At 40.9% G+C, this 20,361-nt stretch overlaps 1 protein-coding gene across 1 annotated transcript; it reads left to right on the top strand.

Annotated features, from left to right (window-relative positions):
• Nucleotides 1-80: 80 nt before the first annotated feature.
• On the top strand, nt 81-20,154 carry LOC118429265 (E3 ubiquitin-protein ligase RBBP6-like). Its single transcript, XM_035839739.1, has 17 exons — nt 81-745; nt 1,321-1,417; nt 2,116-2,152; nt 7,896-7,937; nt 8,294-8,382; nt 8,880-8,997; nt 9,316-9,455; nt 9,776-9,951; nt 10,430-10,533; nt 10,661-10,746; nt 11,107-11,218; nt 11,530-11,663; nt 13,146-13,460; nt 13,934-16,019; nt 16,385-16,543; nt 17,258-17,556; nt 19,378-20,154. Exons 1-17 carry the CDS (start codon nt 577-579, stop codon nt 19,418-19,420), a joined length of 4,206 nt encoding a protein of 1,401 aa, XP_035695632.1. The 5' UTR covers nt 81-576; the 3' UTR covers nt 19,421-20,154.
• Nucleotides 20,155-20,361: the final 207 nt, after the last annotated feature.

The following is a 20,361-nucleotide window of genomic DNA, read 5'->3' as shown; positions in this document are numbered from 1 at the left end:
TTTTATACATTTAGCTGTTAAAATTTACGTTGTATTCTGTTGTATTGCTTTCATCAGGCAGCATATTAGAGGAGATATGTTGTCCTCGAAACGAACGTCACAGACGACAAGTTCGACAACAGCGAGGAAGACACAGTATCTTGTTTAGCTGCCCACGTTTTGTCGATCTGTGCGTTTGTTCCAGACAAGGCTTAGGTGTCCGTGAGAGATTCAGACTTAAGTATCATCTTTTGATCCACTGGAATGTTTTGACATTGTGAACATGACCTGAAAAGTGAGAGAGGTGTATTTTTGTCGACTGTTCTTTGTGTGGCAAGCTTGTCACAGTATCCAACATGGCGGAACTGCCTTTCTTTGTTGCATCTTCTTGTTGAGGCTGGTGGTTTCCAAGAACAGGTTTGTTGTTATCGTTAGTGTTTAAGAAACAAGCCCTGACTTTAAGCTTGTACTGGGAACTTGTAAGAAAACCGACGAGCGGTCGTGAGAGATCTAGAAGACTCATCTTGCAGTGGCACGTGCGAAGGTCTACAGCTAACTTGAGCTTCTAGAAAGGAAGGTCATCACCAGAGGATCACCATGTCGTGTGTCCACTACAAGTTTCACAGTCAGCTGGACTACAGCAAAGTGACGTTTGACGGCTTGAACATCTCCCTTGGGGACCTGAAGAAGGCCATCCTGCTCCAGAAGAAGATTGGGAAGAGTCCTGACTTTGACCTGCAGGTCACCAACGCACAGACCAAAGAAGGTGCGTGCTCTGAATGATTTTTGGGATATTTTAGATGTAGTTGGGTTTAAATTTCTGCCTACGATACCTTTAATTAGGCCGGAAATCTATTTTCAGGGGTAGGAAAAAAAGCATTTTCATCGGCTTGCAGTTAACAAGTGGTATGTGGTTTTTGATCATTGTGACAAAACCACCTGTTAGTGTTATACATGGCATTTACATGATAAAATCTTACCATACATCATTCCAATAAGCCCTTTCACAGAGATGAGACCGCATGTGACAGTGTGGTAACAGGAATTCTAGGTAATATTATACCTTTTTAAAGGCCCAAAAAATGATGAAAACGGCCCTTGTCTGGACCATTGTTTTGATTTCCTTATAACAATATCCCAACGGGTTTTGTTTTCTTTTCGGGGCCTTTACCTTTGTAATATTACCAAGAATTCCTGTTGGAGCACAGGCGCTCTGTCTTCTGTGAAAAGGCTTAATGTTATACATGGCACCTACATTATAAAATCTTACCATATGTCATTCCAATACATAGCCGCATCATGTGATTAGTTGTTTACCAGCATCCTTGTTTGTTTTTTCAGAATACAAGGATGAGGTCAGCCTGATCCCGAAGAATTCATCCGTGATTGTCCGCAGGATTCCACTCGGAGGTGCCGTCAAAACGAAAATCCAACCAACGTAAGATGATTTGAAAGAAAATTTTAAAATGACGAGTCATTTTTCTGTTAAGGATTCTACATATTTATCAATAAAAGATGATTCATATTTAAGAACTATAGCCAGGCTTTTAGCCAGGTAGGTGTACAGGCGTACAATGTACACCCTGTTAGAAAAATTACACAAATTGTACACCCTTACACTGGGGAGCAGATCCTCTGACAAGCATGAAATTCTGATTGACCAGGGATGCTGCAGGTCACATGTGGCCTGTCTGACAGTAAATTTGCTTCATTCCCCAAAATTTGCACCTCAAAATGTGGGAAATGATGTTTCAGAGAGTTATAAATTTCAGAATTTTCTGAGTGAGGATGTCCCCAGACCCCCTACTATACTTGCGCCTGCAGCGCTCGCCTAATGGCAAGAAATTTGGACACCCTATGAAAAAATCCTAGCTAAAAGCCTGACTATAGCCCAAAGAAAATGTTAAAAACTTCTACAGTTCTAGGATTCATGTGGCATTTTTATCATAAGAGAATTTAGATGTTCAATAAATCAGGTTTTCCTTACTCACAATTTTGTCACAAGGGAGATTTTTTTATTAACTGCAGAAATGGAGTCAGGATATTTCAGCATGTGATTTCTTGTTTTAAGTCGTTTTTGTACTTGAACAGTGCTAGTGTTGTCAATTTTGCTTATCTCTTGTTGTTTGATTTCAGGAGTACCAATGTTGTAGCAGGTTCCAGCATGAAGCCAGTAGGTATCTTTGCTACAATTCTATCACTAGATATGTACAGGTATAAGATAATTAAGAGACCAAATAATACATACAAGATAAGATCTTTGTTCAGTCTTGGTATACATAAAGAATGATAACATTGCTATGTTATCAAAGAAGAAACTAAGTGATATTTCACTTCTGTATGTTAAACGTAATGGAATATTTCCAATGATGTATCCACTGTGTGGAATATTATTATTTTGCTTGTGCTATGTAGATGTGATTTGGCAGTGGTTTCTTTGATAAGTCCCAAAGTCATTTTGTAGTGTGTCCACTCCCTGTGTTTCTGAGTCTATTGATATACAGCTGTGAGTGGATGTACTCAAAATGATGTCATGTAGGCTATTCCTTCATTAGTGGCACTTTCTGTGTATCTGACTGTCTTTGCTTGACAATATGATAGATAATACACTGCACACTTTTCCGCTTCAACGTCATTAAATAAGAACTATACTCAATAAAAGCAAGTTGTTCTGTTTGTGTATTTTTTCTATTACATTGATATTATCTATGAATACTTGACTGGTGATATTGCACATTTCTATTGACCAATAGTTGTCATAACTCACAAGATAGGCTCTGTGTTTATGTGATTCCTAGGTATGGCTTAGTTGCAAAGTAGTGTAATCTGCAAAGATGATAGACTTGAATTTAAGGCCTTCTTCAGGGCCATTTATTGTACTTCAAGTTATCAGTTGATAATGATTGTGCTGTTTTGTCCCAATACATCTGTGTGTGTTGAAAAGGCTTGGTCTAGGATAAGATCCTAGCAGGTATCTTTATATTTCACAGCAGTTTGTGGACAATAAACTTGAATGAGTGAAACCAGTTAACCACTGTCTGTGTGCAGTTGTGCACTTTGTTATACTGTTGTCAACAGTACAACTTACAAGTATCAGTTTCACTTGGTCATAAGAAGAGTATCTTCTGAGCCCATCTGAACTGTCTTCTGTATGTATGATTGGTGAACTGTATGTTTTGTGAACTGTCTCAAAATTCTTTGTCCATTTTATATAATATAAAGTAAACGCAAGTCATGAAAGGTAGTGATGAATTGATAACATGAACCTTGATTTTTTTTCATTATAATGTGACCATCATATGTATCAAGAATCTTGAATAAAAGGTCTCTGAATGATTGGAAACTCACAGTGAGACCAGCACTGCCCAAATGCTTGTACTTGGGCACTACAACATCTAATGGTAGTAGTTCATGCTTTCATAATTCAGTGACTGTCAATTTATAATTTGCAAGCATGAAAATGAGTTATTGAAGGAATAAGTAGTGACAGCTAAGCTATCACTCCGCTCTGTTCCTTTGACTTACCAAGTTTTCATTCAAGTGTCTTACTGTATTTACAGTGCTATTTTAAACGAAGCTTACTCAGATATTAGTGTGCTAAGCTGTAGTAAGTTTACCTCAGGTTGCTTCTTTGTGACAAATGGCTAGAAATGCAACCTCACTTTGAACACATACTACTTACACAACATATGAATAGGTTTTACCTTTAGAGTGACAGTTTAGAGTGTGTTCTCTGATAGCTGATATGAAAGACATGTATGGTTTCTTAATTTTGTCAAATGATAAGTAACATTCTTGATTCCTACTTCAGTACATCTTATTTTTGTGCTCGTTATGAAGCGTATTTCTGCTAATGCTTCCGTAAGCAATATAGTAAGGTATAGTAATACATTAAGGTATACATGTATCTTTTTTGTTTTGTTCATAAAAAAAGCTAATGCAGAAATCTTTTATGATAGACTCTCTACACATCTTGTTATTGGAAAGTTATGTTATTGTAAAGTAATAGTAACGTTAGTTGCAGTCCAGAGTTGACCAACTGCTGTTGCTTTGTAGCTACTTAAGAACAAATAGGATGTGACAACTAAGTAGCAAACAAGCTTTGTATAGAACCAAAGTACAACAGTGATAGTATTACTTTTACATTTAAATTATACATACACATTTGCGTCCAGTTACTCAAGTATACCATTTTTGTTTTTGAGTAGAGTCGATTCCATATTACCGAGAGGGTGTTTCTTGCCTTTTGTTCTAACAATTTGGAAATCTTTGTAACAATCTAACTGTGATAGGTAACTGTTTAGAACTATTTACAACATCTATGTGACGTTCTAAATGTTTCTATAGTATTCAAACATGTTAGAAACATTTCTAACATCAAATGCATTATTTCTGTTACTTTCTAAACTGTTCCAACATAGATGCATCATTTGTGATCACATGTTCGAACATGGAAACAATATGATGAAACTGGGTCAGTGGGCTGGGAAGAGGGCAATTCACACATCCCTGCCAAGTGCAGGAAATTATGTCTGTCTGCCACCTTCTCACAAAAGACTCACCAGTGTATACTAAAGAAAATCTAAAAATAGAAGAGCCAAACAAAGGACCAAGCTTAGCAGCTTTGTTTATGGGGTCAATAAAAGTTTTTATGGAGGGAAAAAATGACACAAAATGTTGGAACATGTTGGAACAATAACAAAAACACATAGATGTTTGAAAATTGTTCTAAATAAAGAGATAATGATATCATTACTTTCCCAAATGTTACAACAAATATAAAAAAGGTTCAAACATGTTTAAACTTTCATTTTGAAATGTTTGAACAATTTCGAACTTTAGTGACTGAAATGTTCTTTTACTCAAAATAGTTCAAACTTATTACAAATATTATTTCAAAACCATCTCGGTGACTTGGAATTGACTCTATTGTACCATCAAAAAGTCATTCTTCAGACTTAAAGTTTTTGTTAAAGTTGGAAGGTACTACAATGTAGTAATAGTAATCTAATTGTGACTCCCACTGATGTGAATGATTTTTTGATGGTGTGATGTTCAATAACAGAAGGGTGTATGTTTGTTGCAAATATGTGAGTGTTTATTTAATCTTTGAAACATCTGGATGGCACCATCAACATAGTATGCAAATTTCTCTGTATTGAATAATAAGATTGTTGAATATTATCTGAAAATATTGTGCTTTGGTTCAATACAGTCATGTTGCATTTTATATACCTGGGTGTGCACCACACAGCAAGATGGTTCTGTTAAGACGTTGAACCAGTAATCTATGACAAGATGGAGACATTCGTACTAATTCCAACATGTACATGCCTTTGAAACAGATTTTTACATGTGTGTTGAAGCTGTACCTAGTTATTATCAGACCTCGTTTTCAAGCTAGTAGATTGTAGAAGTCGGTGAGGTTTTGAGCTAGAAGCCAAGGCCTATGCCCTTCTACAACTTTTTGGCTGCATCAGGGGGTCTAGTACATGTATAAACAAGTTGTAAGTGTAACCCAGGTCATTTAAAATGCATTAATTATCTAGCACATTGTTAGAACCCACTATATCTCAATGTTAATTTTTGATTGGAGGTATTCTTGACAGAGGTAACTGAATTACCACAGTGGCAGTATGTTCTCATGGTAGCATAGTGCTAGCAGTGGCACAGTTTGTTTGTCTACCATGTTGCTGTATATTTTAGTGTTATGTCATCAGAATATTTAACCTATCTTCTGTTGAGGATTGGCTAAATTCTGTGTGGCACGTACTTGTATAAGTACTATAAAAGTCTAACAAGCAAGATGCTTTGCACATATGTCAGATGAAGTATTGTGTGCAAAGAGTTAAAGACTAGTCCGTCCACGCGAAGAAGACCCACCATTGATGACACCGTCAGGTAAGCCAGAACACGTCTTCTGGCAGTCTCTTCATTGATGAGAACATTGTTCTTTGAGAATGAATAAACTTTGATGTGAAGTCTTCTGTCTGAGCTGAATTTTCTGTCTGAGCTTTTGCTCTGCAAGAGGCTTTTCAATCCTCTGGGTCAATTTTCCTCCCTGGTCCTCTGTATGCGCGTAAAGTCAAGCTGGATGCCAGACATACATAGTTGATGAAAGCTTCAGTAAAAACCATGAAGACTTGCTCATAAAAGAAACACATTTTGATACTCTTTTATGTATATCTGCTGTCTTCGCAACCTTACTGCGCAGGATTGAAAGAATTATTTTAGGAGTGTCTAAAAATAAAAAATTGGTATTGTTGAAAATGGCGATAGCAGTGTAACACGGGTGCAACAAAGAAAATCTCCCTTTGGCAGCTGATTAAATGCTGGTGGTAATCTGGAGGCAGATCTGCATGACTGTATCCATGGGCCCAAACTTCAAAACAATATCATTTTGGCTCCAGGTGACGAATGGATATTTTTTGGACCCATGGATACAGCAGTCTTGCCACTGAAAACTGAGAACAGGTCCTGTTAAAAGCCGATCTGGTATTCGCAGCTCTGTAAAATTTGTTGCACGCTCTAATGGATAGTACCATGGTTCCTAAATTTCACTTTTCTGCATGCTGCCTGTAATTATGCTCGTTTCTGCATTGCGGATGAAAAAGCTGAGCTAGAGACAATCGTTATGAAGCCCCTTGATGCTAACTTTGATTTAGTCTTCTTGGCTTAGGTCCACCGACAGTTGGAGTCACGTACTCTCCAAGCAGAGAATAGGCTTGGGCTGTTTTTTAAACTTTTCTTTAGGTGTTTTTATCAGGCTTTCTATTTTGTGCCGTAAAAACACCTTAAGTTAAAAACCAGCCCGAGTCTATCCTCTGCTTTTTGGAGAGTAGAGTAGTGACTGTGCAGCGGACCAAAGCTACGGTAGCAAGGCTTGACTCGAGGCCACCTCAGTATTGCTAAATCTCCTGAAGATCATGACAAAGCAAAAAATTTTGATAAAATGCTGCTTTTTTTTTTTTTTTTACGTTTTCAGTGCGGTGTCTTACGCAGGACGTACATACTTACCAGAAACTTGTTTTACCGGTTAGAAACAGAAAGGAAAGACGTTAAAATCTTTGTTATGCTTGAAATTTAGCTTGAAATACCATGGCTAAAATATATCTGTCAATACATGACAACTATTGGCTAGTCTGAATGACTAAATTACATACCTCGCCAGACTCCAAAAGGGAGTGTTATTCTCCAACAGATTATGTATCAATGAATTCACAACCAGCAACCTTTTTGCAGAATTTCACTTAATTATGCGAAGTGCGCTTGGATAACTTCATCAAGTCCCAAGTGACAGTTTTTCGTACAGGGTGAACTTTCATTCTATTGCAAAACATTTTAGTCTCAAAAAGTTTGGAAAACTATCTAAAGCATTGAGTGTTCACCATTTTGTACTTGTGTATCATCAATGTCACAAACGTCATGGAGTTTGGCATCGAGAAAGCTAATGGTAGAAAATACTAGTAGTGGGATGGTTGTGAACAGAAAAGAATGAGAATGCCAGCAAAACAGGTAATTTGTCACTTCCATGATTGAATCAGTGCCTCATGTTGTCTCATTTTGATTGAAAAGTCTCCATGACCCTGTACATGTGGTAAGTATGGCAGTTAGAACCGAGTACAGGTAGGTTGGTAGCCTGTTGCATCCAAGAACTTAGGTGTTAGCCTGAGTACCATCCTCTGTAGTGACTGCTGGCTCAATCCTTTTGCATGCCAACCAAGGTGGTTGCCTCTGTGGTTAGCAAGCGAAAGGATTGAGTCAGCAGTCAATACGGAGGATGGTACTATGGCTACATACTTGAATGTATTCCCTTGAATTGGTCACTGTATGAAATGGTTTGCCAGGCAAGAATATGTTGATGCAATCATAGACTATGCTAGAGGGATCTGTATCTTGTTATCTGCCCACTTCAGATGGACTTCCAACCTGGACCAAGCAAATCATCCATGGGCAAGGTAAAGTACTGTCCACCATCTTTATGCCAAATGTGTTTTGCCTACTTTTTCCTTCATATGTAGGGCCGTCTCCAGCTTCAAGTGGTTTCAGTCCTATTCATTGTTTGGGAGCCCATGTTGTTGACATTTTAAGTTCATAAAAGTACCTTTTCAATAGTTTCATGTTATTTTGGGGACGTATGGGATGAAAGTATTTTCCGTCCCAAGAAGCAAATTTTTGTCCCGGGACGGAAGGACGGGTCCTGGAGACAGCCCTGGTATGTAGGTGTGTCAGAAGAGTTTCTCTTAAATTTTAAAATTACTGCGAAGGCACTGGAGACAGATTGACCTCTCTTCTTCCACACTGATACTTGTAGATGACAGATCTGGTCAGTGCTGATGCCACGGAGGATGAGAAAATCAAGGCCATGATGTCACAGTCTACCAAAGACTATGATCCTTCAACGTAAGTATGCATATTGTAAGGTAGGGTTAGAAAATCTAGAAAGGGTGATTGAGGACAGATAAATGACACAAAGTCCGTGTTACCTCAGTACAGACTATTATCCAAACAGAGGTTTTGTCGGGTGTAGTAGTGGTCAGAATTTCTAACGTCTGCGTTGGAGGCAGATTTGACAAATGATAACCGATACTAACCACCGAGACTCTGCTTTTAGACCTGACAAAGTCCTGACTAAGGTCAAAAGATTGCGATCCATACTCATTATGATTCCCACATGCTGATAACATTGCTGTCTGTCATACTTTTTTTCATGTTCTGTAAATTTTACAGATATCATGAGTTGACTCTATGTATTGGAATATGTGTCCTTTTTTATGAACAAGATTGCTTTGAGCCAGAACTGGAACAGCATCTTCCCCTAAGTCAGAAACATCATGATTGAGACAATCTCGGTTAATATGTAAATTTTTATATACATCTACTTGGTTATTTGTGTTAAGGTATGTGAGGAGACCAGGAAGGCCTTACCAGAACCACCAGGGACCCCCACCATCCACCTACGTGTGCTTCCGCTGCCAGAAACCCGGCCACTTCATCCGGGACTGCCCTGTGCCTCCTGTAAGTCCAGGCTAATACATTTTGTTTTTTGTACTTACAGTGAAGACGAGTGAACACCAGTTTTTGTACTGGATTGTCAATGCTTAACAAGACTCAGGCTGACACAAAGTTATCTGTTACAAAACATCATTTGTGAGTAAAAGTGAGGACTAACGGACCTAATATTAGAAGTAGGGTTTACAAAGGCTGCTTGGGATCATTCCCTATCCCATTCAGACCCAGATTGCCAGAAATAAAAGATAGCCATTTTAAAATTGATACAAGCTGGTTGTTTGAAAGCCTTCACCACAATGATTGACAATGATAACCTTGTTTCAGACGGAGGGAAACTACTTGGGCCCACGAGTGAAGCGGAGCACTGGCATCCCACGGAGCTTCATGACGACTGTGTCGGGTCCCGGGGCCAAGGGAGCCCTCCTCACAGCCACAGGAGAATACGCAGTACCCACTATAGATGAGTAAGGGCTGATTTCTGGATTAATGTACTTTATTTGCCACTCACATATTCGGAGTATTGCTTGAAAAATTTTAAATATGGACAAGTCTATAGTACAGACTTGCATATATATGCACAGGCCTGTACCATTTTTAACATCTTTTTGTTAGGTTGGAGGTGGATGTCTATCCTTCATTGATGTATTGCTCTCAAATTTTAGATCAAATATTTGCGATGATGAAATTTTAGCGGTTGACTTGTGACCGGGAAAATTGCCTATTTTAAGTTACCATTAACAAATCAGAATCATCCATTTCTAACCCGATACAATGTCACCCACAGGCAAGCCTACAAGGAGGGGAAGAAGGAGCGTCCCCCCTTCCTGCCGTCCCAGGAGCAGGAGGTGGTTCCAGAGGAGGACAACAGCATCCCACAGGAGCTGCTGTGTATGCTGTGTAAAGACCTGCTGTCTGATGCCGTGGTCATACCCTGCTGCGGCAACAGCTTCTGTGATGAGTGTAAGTGGATGAAGCCTTGGAGGTTTCAATATCGTTTGGTTGTCTACATATGCTGTAATTTGTAGTGTTGCCTCTCTCATACCTGAAAAAGGCTTACATCTTGACTGGGTTTAAGAAGAGGTTCTATAGACAAGATAACAGTTACTCGAGCCTTTAAGTAGTTTGGTTAACAGTTGTTTGAGTAATTGTTGTCTTGCTTACCTTTAGGAAATGTCTAGGAAATCTCTTCATCAATGTAGAGTTTCTATAAGTTATGGTCCAGAAAAGGCCTGCTGTTGCAAGAAGTTTAGCAACAAAATACTTCTGTATCTGTTTTGACTGCCCTTTAGATGTAACACTTAAGCTTACTACTAGTCTTGTCTGTTGTACATGTAGCAGATACTCATGAATAGACAGCTCACCAACCTAGTCAATAAACTTGAGCATTCCTTTCAAAATCCAGAAGTACCTGTTGTAACAGTCTTCACTTTTGTTGCAGGTATTCGTAACTCACTATTGGAGTCAGAGGAACACGTCTGCCCATCCTGCAATGAGACGGGCGTCTCCCCAGACTCACTTATCGCCAACAAATTCCTTAGACAGGTGAGAGAACTGCTTCTTTTCCAGTCATGGTACTTGTGACTTGAGTGTCCTTTTGTCTATTGAGAAGAATTTTTGTTCAGTAGACTTGTGTAAATGACATACATCTTGGCTGTTATTGTGTCCACAGGCTGTGACCAACTTTAAGAATGAAACTGGCTACACAAAGGCAAAGTTGAAGAAACAAGAGGCTGTGCCTGACCCAACTCCATCTAGGTAAGTTTTGCAATTTCTGATGGAAATCATTCATCGCACCTACAGTTTGAATTTGCAGTTTGTAGATTTTAAAAGGACAGTAATGGTATCATGAATTGATACAGTTCAGTTCATCCTTGTTTGAGAGATGACAACAAAAAAAAGAATTCATAGAATTGCCACATACTGAAACCATGGTTCACGCTTTTCAAAAATCCTCATTTTAGGTCACGGTTACAGGGGGTTAACTTTAAACACTCATAACTAGCCAACCACACACAATCTGAAAACAGATTTCAGCTTACAACATCCTACCAAGAGACTTTGTAGTTAATTGTCTTTTTTAGATTCATTCTTAAGCTCCATTTTTTGTATCTGCAGACCTCCAGATAAACCACAGGTGCAGCTGCCTCCCCCAGCATCTACTGCTCCCTCCTCTTCAGGTGCAACAGGTGTTCCCATAGCAACCATCACCAAGACACCCAATGTTGTGGTAGGTGTTAAGACTATTCCATTGGAGAAATGAACAGAAATGTGTTAGATACAATGGCCTTAATTTTATTTTGATTACTGATACCCTATTAGTATTATCTACTAATGAATGGATTTAGCTACTTCAGATCTTATGTGAAGACAGACTGACCGTATTTGATTTCTTTTCAAGCACGAATGTATTTTGTTATGGAGACCAAGGTCATTTTGAATATGTGTAAGTGCATCATGTGCAAGATACCCACATGTACCATCTACTAAGCTTACAGAAATGTAACCTTGTTTATTTCCCCCCCCTCATGATGTTTCCAGGGGCAGAATCTGCATTTTCTGAATGACCACCCTCCTGGTCCACGACCTTCAGGCCCGCGACCTATGGGTCCTCGATCAGCTGGTCCTCGACCCCCGTTTGGACGTGGAAGGTTCCAAGGCCCAAGGCATTCCAAGTAGGACTCTGGTTCCTTCATACTGTAGAGGCATGTGCTAATACCCCCCTCACATTAGGCGAAAATCGATCGGACGACGAGTCTGCGACCTGAAATTTGGCACAAGGGTAGAGTGGGTCAATACCAAGGTGCTGTTTTCTCAATTTTTTTATATCTGCCTCTAAAATGATTTTATTGAAGTTTAAAGGTCATGTTTTGACCAAAACGGTATATTGTGGCCCCCTGTTCCCTTGAATTACAATGGAATGACCTTAAATTTGGTGTAGATAGGCATTAGATAGTTGGTAAAATGATCCAAGTAAAATTTTGGGCATAAACTACTTTAAAATGCTTAATTTCAGCGCTTTTCTGAGGGGAAATTGGTTTTCTTTCGGCTTCCTGCCGTGAACTCCAGTGACCCCAGAGCCCACACGTGCCAGGTGCCAGCGGTCTGGGGAGAGCGAGAGATAATTACTTTATGGACGCCAGCCAATCAGCGACGAGAAAGGCGAATGCTAGTTAATATTCATAAGCGGGGCCTTGCAATCCCGTATATACACAAATAGATGCATATTACAGCCTTACAGTCCCCTTTGCCGGGTTTGAAATTGTAGTTTGCGAGGATTTGGAGTTCAGACAGGGTCATTTGAGCGGTAGCGGAACGTACGCGTGCATTGGACGTTAGTGTCGATGAAATTTACCCAACATTCCGCATGGCACTATCAATTCTTTTTCCGGCAGATTTGGACAGGGAAAAAGTGGAAGGCTTGGCGAACCACGTTTCTTTGCAGCCAGCGAAAGGATTATCTTAGGAGAAAGGTGCGGGTAAGTTACCTGTTTGTGCTCATGTGCGGACATTTGTGCGGGGGCGTGTTTGGGCATTGAAACGGTGTTATTTGTACCTGTTTCACAAGAGTATTCAGGAAGAGATGGGTAGTTGCGACCTCATTATACTTCATACAGCGCGTGAGCTCTGTATCACCGTCGCACAAGGAGTGTTCCTTGATAAATGAGCTGTGTATAGGAATCAATTCCTCTGTGTTTTACTCTACTTACATAATGCGAAACTCAATCGGAGGATGATCTTCGTGCTATGAATTACGTGGAGGCATGGCCCTTACAAGAAGGGGGAAGTCTGCCATTTCTTCGTCGGCATCATCAGGGTCATGCCTCCTCGTAATTTAGAGCTCGCAGACTCGTCCTTCGATTGATTTTCGCCTAATGTGAGGGGGGTATAACAGACAGTAACTGAGGCCCATTCACAATTTATACATTATGCACTACTACATGCTGTACTGTGATACATAAATAAAGAGTTGTGGAAGTATGATGGGTTCACAACTCACCATACATTCCTAAATACTCGTGTGTTTTTGTTACACGTGTGTCAGGGTCTTTCTATAATAATGTCGTCCTAAAAAGATCATTTTTTTTATTGAGGTATTGATTTCCTGAGAAGGAAACCCAAATTTCAATAAACTGACACTGTGTTTTTTTCTTCAGCTTTAATCCTCGCTTCCGTGGGCCAAGGCCGCATCGAGACTTCCAGCCCCGAGCCACGGAACCTAGACCAGACCTTCCCCCGAGAATGCCACCCCCACCTCCGGTTATTCCTCCCGGGCCAGGCAACAGCCCACCATTTGTACCTGTATCATCAGCTGCACCTCCCCACCCCCCACCGTTCTTCCCCCCTCCCCCGGGACCAGGCATGGTCCCCGGTCCCCCCCAGCCGCCAACCTTCCCCCCTGGTCAGCCTCCCCCTCCTGGGCTCACCCCACCCCAGGGGTTTCCTGGACAGCCACCTCCTGCACCCAACAGGTGAGGGCACTGAAATTTGATTTGCTAATTTTTTGTGTTTGAAGTTTTAACTCTGTACTATGTAATGATGATGATGATGATGATGATTGGTTTATTGGGAATGAGAATACGGTACCTAGCAGCCAAAAGGCTGAATTACGTATAATCTTACAGACATTCATAACATACAAATATATCCATCGCAGTGCAAATCATGTGAACTACCATCACGGATGAACTTTCATACAAAGCTGGACATTTTACAGCCTTTGTTTTCTGATGAATTAAAATATTTTAAAAGATAGGGAGTCAGTCATTATTCCCTGAGTAAGATAGCAGAATGTCTACCAAAACATATTAGTGGTTTGAAGAAGAACTTGGTTATATAGAAGTACTAGTATCAGACATTACATTCAGTATTATTTTGTTGTGCAGAAAGCATGTATCAGCATCAGAGTTTTCACTCAGTACCCCTGATGTCTTGTGTGTTACAGAGATGGAGCAACATCCAAATTAGACAAGATGACCAACGACTTTGCCAACGAGCTGGAGGCGTACAAGTTGCTCCGCCAGAAGCAGCGGCACCGCTCGGGCTCCCCGTCCCGGTCCTACAGTCGCTCTCCATCTCACTCCTCCTGGTCATCTTCCTCCAGCTCAGGATCATCCAAGTCTAGATCTAGGTCCAGATCAAGATCCAGATCTAGATCAAAGTCACGGTCCAGGACGAGACCCCGTTCGCGGTCTCGATCAAGGTCACGGTCCTTCTCTCGGTCGCCAAGACGTTCCAGAAGATCGCCCAGATTCAGACGATCCTTCTCGCGATCCCCTCCACCACGGTCGCGATCACGTTCCCCACCGCGTCGTGGACGGAGGCGGTCCGCCGGGGCTCGTTACTCGCGCTCCCCCTCACCAAGGTCGCGCAGTAGGCACTACCCCCCTGCTCCACCGGGCTATCCACCAGATCTCTACTACTACGATCCCTACTATTACGAGCGTGCAGGATTCCCTGGCTATCCTCCTGGTCGTCCCAGATCACCCTCTTTTGATTACTACCGGGGACGTTCCCCTCCTCGAGGAAGATCACCCCCTCCTTTCTACAGGTCCCGTTCGCCCCATGCGCCTCCCTATCCTTACTCATACCCTTACCCTTACCCTCCTGATTTCCCCCCACCCCCACATGCACATACATCCTCCCCGTCAAGAAGGCCTCCGGACTCCAGCAGGCACCATCCCCGCTCGTCCAGACCTGACAGAGACCGGGGGAGTCCTTCCAAGGAGGGTGATGCTCGTAGAAAAGACAGGGACAGGAGGGATAGAGGTTCTGCAGACAAGAGCAGGAAGGAGAAACCTTCAGCAGAACAGGATGCCAAGAAGGATAAATCTACAGATAAAACAGACAAAGATGCTAGTGTTAGCAAGAAGGAGAAGTCCCCCACTGTTACTGAGAGCAATGAGGGTAAAACTGAAGTGGAAGGGGAGCCAAAGGAGAAAGCAAACTCTCAGGTTAAGGAAGCTGAAGAAACAAAGGATGTGAAGAAGTCACATTCTCGGGAAAGACGCAGTAGAAGAAGTGGTAGGGAAGGCAGAGACAGGGACACAAGTGCGACAACAAGTCAAGACAGTGAAAACAAGGATAAGGTTGAACCTGGTGCTAATGTGGAAGCCAAGGAGGGCAGTGTCAGTAGTAGTAGTAGACATAGACATCATCACAAACACAAGCGCAGACATAGTAGACGGAACCCAGAAGTCCCCGTTGAAACCGAAAGTGCTGCTAAAGTTGAATCAACTGCTCAGAAACAAGATGTAGAACATGAAGCAGAGGTCAGGAAAGCTGAAGTTGCTGTCGGAGAAAAAGTTGCTCCGCCAAAGGAAAAGGAAATTGCCCTGTCAAAGGAAAAGGAAGTTGCCCTGCGGAAGGAAAAGGAAGTTGCTCCAGTATCCTCCACTGAACCTGCTCCAGAGGAACCTACTGTGAAGAAAGCCAAGGAGGAAGTAGGGGATGCAAAACCCTCAAAGGAAAGCCGCTCCCACAGACAGCACAAACACGCCTCCAGTAAAACGTCTCACGACAAACATGCTAGTAAGAGAAAGAGAAAAGAAAGCAAACCAGACAGCAGCAGGGTCGAACTAGAAGCCAACGGTGGTGTTCAATCAGATATGTCCTCAGAAGTTGCTGCAAAGGATGACAAAAAGAAGGAGAAAAAACAGGAAGAGAAGGCTAGGATTAAAGTCGATCCTCCAGAACCTGTCCCCACAAAAAAGGTCAAGGTTGAAAGGTCAGATGATGAAAAGTGGAAGGAGAGAAAGGTCAAGCTAGAAAGGTCTGACGACGAAAGGTGGAAGGAGAAGGCTCGCAGTGTGGTGAAGCTGAAAGAGGACATGCCTAGCAGCTCCGAGGCGCCTCCTGCCAAAGAGAAGGTTAAGAAAGAGAAGACGACCAAGAGGAAGGTGACGGTGATGTCAGACACGATCGCCTCCTCCTCGTCTCTGGTGGGCTACTCCAGTGCCAGTTCCACAGGAGGGTCACCTGCCAAGAAAAAGGCCAGAGCAGAGGCCATGGGACTTAGCAGGACTGTGCAGGTAGCAGATTTTTCATCCTCTTCAATCAGCGATTCACTAGTAATCCAGCAGGTATAAAGGGGGCCATATAGGGCACTCCAGCCATCACTTAACAGAGACTTTGTTATGATTTTTTCTGAATAAGGCAACTGGTCGTTGAAATTTTGATTCTTGCACAACTTAGTTGGGAAGAAAGTTTAGCATTGTAATATAATCCTTATACTACAAATTACTCTTGCAAAGGAACACTTGCCCTTGCAATAGGTCAACAGTATTAAAATGGTTAATACCATACCGATGAACTTAGGTACAAAAGAGAAGCTATCAGACACTCCAGTTCTAAATGAGTATGATTCCTATTGAAATCCTGTGACTTTGCCATGTAGTTGAAGACCACCAGTGCCAGCCCTACCGTAGTGAAGAAAGATGTCCAAGTTGCTCCTGCCTCCAGCACTTCAGCAGAAGAGATGATAACCATCACCTTACCTCTGTCCAAGTGGGAGCGGGACGACTTCGATTCCGAGGGCACAAACACACCTTCACGGGTATGCAACATCTTGAAGAAGATAGTTTTAAGTTTTGAAGGTCAAAATGACATGTACCGGTATAAATGAAATATGTGTCTTTGGTCTCAAGAATGACAAAAATGCCCATCATCCATTTTGTTTGCAATTGTATGCAGTTTCATTTTATGAAAGGCATGTTTCTGATTTTGTTTGTTTATTTATTCGCACACAAGTATTACATTAAAACACAAAATGAAAACAATGGATAAAATAGGTGCAGGAGGAGGGAAAAAGCTTGTGAAGCTTATACTTAGCCCTCCTCCTTTAAACTAAACAAAATTGATTATGATATATAATAATAAAGTAAAGTAATACATAGAATAATAATGATACAATAAGGATAAACAAGTAATTAATGGTATGAATTAACAATGAATGATAAAGTAACGTAATATGTAGAAAATGATGATGATGCAATAAGGATAAACAAGTAATTAATGGTTTGACTTAAACAATAAATAATAAATCAGCATAATACTTAGAAAATGATAATAGTGCAATGAGGATAATCAAATAATGGAATGAATTAAGATAATATGATTAAAAAGAAAAAAATGTGGCTACTACAGGGGGCTCGGATGGATTAACAGATGGATTTTCAGATTACGTTTAAAAGTCAGGAGAGAGGAAGTAAGATTCTTAATATTTTAACACATTGCTGTCTCTTATATAACAATAAACTTGTTCTCACAGCTGTCCCCAGTCAAGGACTACACGCATGAGGAGGCAGAGTTCGAGCCAGACTACAGCGTCTCAAGTTCTGAATCTGAGAGTGAGGAGGGAGACACCGCCACAGACGCAGGCTCTCAGGCACCTGACCAGGCTACCTCGGCCAGCCCCAGTCCGCCAGGGAGCCCCAAGCACAAAAAGAAGCACAAGAAAAACAAGAAGAAACACAAGAAGGAGAAAAAGGCAGAGAGTAGTACTAAGAAGCACAAACACAAGAAAAAGAAAACCAAACATAAGCACAAAGACAAGGACAAATCAAAGAACTAGAAAGGCCGACATTTGCTTGGGTGCAAATACAGCATATTTCAGCCATACCCATTCCCACGCAACATTGGACTGTTCCAAGTCACCCCTGCGCAAAAATGCAATATTTAATGTAAGTTATCCCCAAAAGAGAACTAATATTGTGAATTGATTCCATGTCAAAACAGAGCTTGCCCAATATGCCCCGGGCCCATATGGAAGAATATAATCTTCCACAGGAGCGCCTATGCATAACTGATTGGTTTTTAGAATTGCGGCAGCTCCTATTTTTCCGAGAGTGAAAAAAAAACGCATCTTCCATTCAGAAGATTTTCGTCATGAAATTACATGACGCCATTCAACAATTTCCACTTCGATAACTAGGTCTAAGTACCGTCATAATCTCCTTGTGATGTGGGTGCATTTATTATTGCAGTGAACTTTTTTTAAGCAAGTAGGGCATACGTTTTAATAATTGTCAGGTGCAGGTACTGTGTAGTAGGAGTGTTGTTGTTTTTTTCAAGCTAAAAACTTCAATCTTCTTCTTGTTTTGTATGAGCCATTACATAAACGGAGACGTCTCGAAATTTTACAAGAATTTTACCACCCTGTCGCTTCATTTCTTTTCTGAAAAATCCCAGGACGAACAAGTTAACTTGATTTGGCTTTATCTATATATTTCATTTTCCTTCGAATTCTTTGTTAAGTATATGCCCCTGCATACCACTGTTAAATTGTTTTACTTTGTATGCAATCAGCCATCGGACGTAATCTTGTCTGAGTGTTATAATTTCCTGCTCGTAGCGTGCGAGACCTGGAGGATAGGTGTTTCTACTTTGTTCGGGGGTTTCTTTTCGGAGGTCAGTGGTGATACTCTGGTATTGAGAGTGTTTTATTGGGCTCAAACTCTGGCAGTTTAAAGTTACTTACAATTTGAATGTACAAAGTTTACGTAAAAAAAAAACAACAACAACGCTAGAAGTACCTACATTTGTTCGGGGAAAAATACATGCATTCTCGCCACTGTCAAACTTACGTGTCAGAACTAAACGCAAGCCGTCCAATTTTCCCTGTCCAAATCTGCCGAAAATGATTGATAGTGCCATGCGGAATGTTGGTAAATTCATCGACACTAACGTTCAATGCACGCGTACCGTCCGCTACCGCTCAAATGACCCTGTCTGAACTCCAAATCCTCGCAAACTACAATTTCAAACCCGGCAAAGGGGACTGTAAGGCTGTAATATGCATCTATTTGTGTATATACGGGATTGCAAGGCCCCGCTTATGAATATTAACTAGCATTCGCCTTTCTCGTCGCTGATTGGCTGGCGTCCATAAAGTAATTATCTCTCGCTCTCCCCAGACCGCTGGCACCTGGCACGTGTGGGCTCTGGGGTCACTGGAGTTCACGGCAGGAAGCCGAAAGAAAACCAATTTCCCCTCAGAAAAGCGCTGAAATTAAGCATTTTAAAGTAGTTTATGCCCAAAATTTTACTTGGATCATTTTACCAACTATCTAATGCCTATCTACACCAAATTTAAGGTCATTCCATTGTAATTCAAGGGAACAGGGGGCCACAATATACCGTTTTGGTCAAAACATGACCTTTAAACTTCAATAAAATCATTTTAGAGGCAGATATAAAAAAATTGAGAAAACAGCACCTTGGTATTGACCCACTCTACCCTTGTGCCAAATTTCAGGTCATTCGGTCACGGAACGACGGAGATGAATCGCTTTGAAGATTTGACAGGAGAAAGAAAGAAAGAAAGAAAGAAAGAAACATTACGAATACAATATATTTCACCATACCATATATGGTATGGCTGAAATATAATAAAGATAGTTCCTCGAAGGTCAAGTCCATTGTGAAAGCGTAGAACTGTGAACGGATTTGTTATGATGATCAAGATAAGTGCCAATCTATATTTGGAAAATTATACCACCTGTGGCTGCCCTCTTTAAAACCTTCCTGTGTAAGTGCAAGCAAGCGAAAATGCCTACTGCTTGCTATGGTGGGTTTTGTGCAAGGAGAGAAAAAAGGAGGCTAAACCAACAAGGTAGAAACTTTGATGGTCACAAGTAACTGCCAATATCTATTGTTCCATTGCTTTGTCTAAAAGTATTTGTTAGATTTGAAAAAAAAATTAAAGTTAGTTGAATGTGCATTCACCAGGTGTATTTAGTATGCACTTATTACTAAAGGCAATGGATGAGACGAGTCAAAGCTAATTAATACTGCCATGTAGACTGGTACAGTCCCAAGCCTCATTTGATCTTCCTGAGTTTACCAAGTATTTCAGATGATGGGGTCAATGTTTGCCATGCTGCTGAGGAGTATGATACTATGAACATGGATAATTTCCTTTGTAGTTTGTAAAAATGAATGAATTTTGGTTTGTATCACTTTGCAATTTGAGTTGGAAGATGTAAAAGTTGCTCAGTAACTCCAATGCAGTCTTCTAGTAAGTACAGTACAGCATGTCTTGAAAGACTTGTATATACTTCTTCAGTTAATTTTTGATAAGAAAACCAAGGCAATCCTCAGAGAAGAGGAAAGAACCTTTCTTCTGTCAATTCAAGTGGATGAATGTAAATAAATGGATGAACTGTACCTGTGTGTTTGGTATAATTGACTTATGTATTTTACTTAATTCAGGGAACCAGGCAGCGGTAGCCTATCGGGACTACTGTAAGATTTATTTTGCAGTTAAAATAAACAGGTGAATAGAGTTGGGGAACAGAATACCTGTAGGTTTAGTCTGTCTACCAAGCATGTTTTCAAGTGGCAGGAAACATGGTCTTTTAGCCAAAGGACCAA

Source organism: Branchiostoma floridae, chromosome 13 (genome assembly GCF_000003815.2).
Source record: "Branchiostoma floridae strain S238N-H82 chromosome 13, Bfl_VNyyK, whole genome shotgun sequence".
Classification (NCBI taxonomy): Eukaryota; Metazoa; Chordata; class Leptocardii; order Amphioxiformes; family Branchiostomatidae; genus Branchiostoma; species Branchiostoma floridae.
The sequence above is the reverse complement of the archived record's forward strand: the minus strand, read 5'-3'. Positions and strand labels throughout refer to the sequence as shown.

Bases quoted from the DNA above. Each gene is read 5' to 3' on its own strand.
- LOC118429265 (XM_035839739.1), top strand. From the start codon at position 577: ATGTCGTGTGTCCACTACAAGTTTCACAGTCAGCTGGACTACAGCAAA. The intron at 10,747-11,106 runs GTAAGTTTTGCA...TTGTATCTGCAG, and splicing joins CCTGACCCAACTCCATCTAG to ACCTCCAGATAAACCACAGG. The intron at 11,219-11,529 runs GTAGGTGTTAAG...TGATGTTTCCAG, and splicing joins CCAAGACACCCAATGTTGTG to GGGCAGAATCTGCATTTTCT.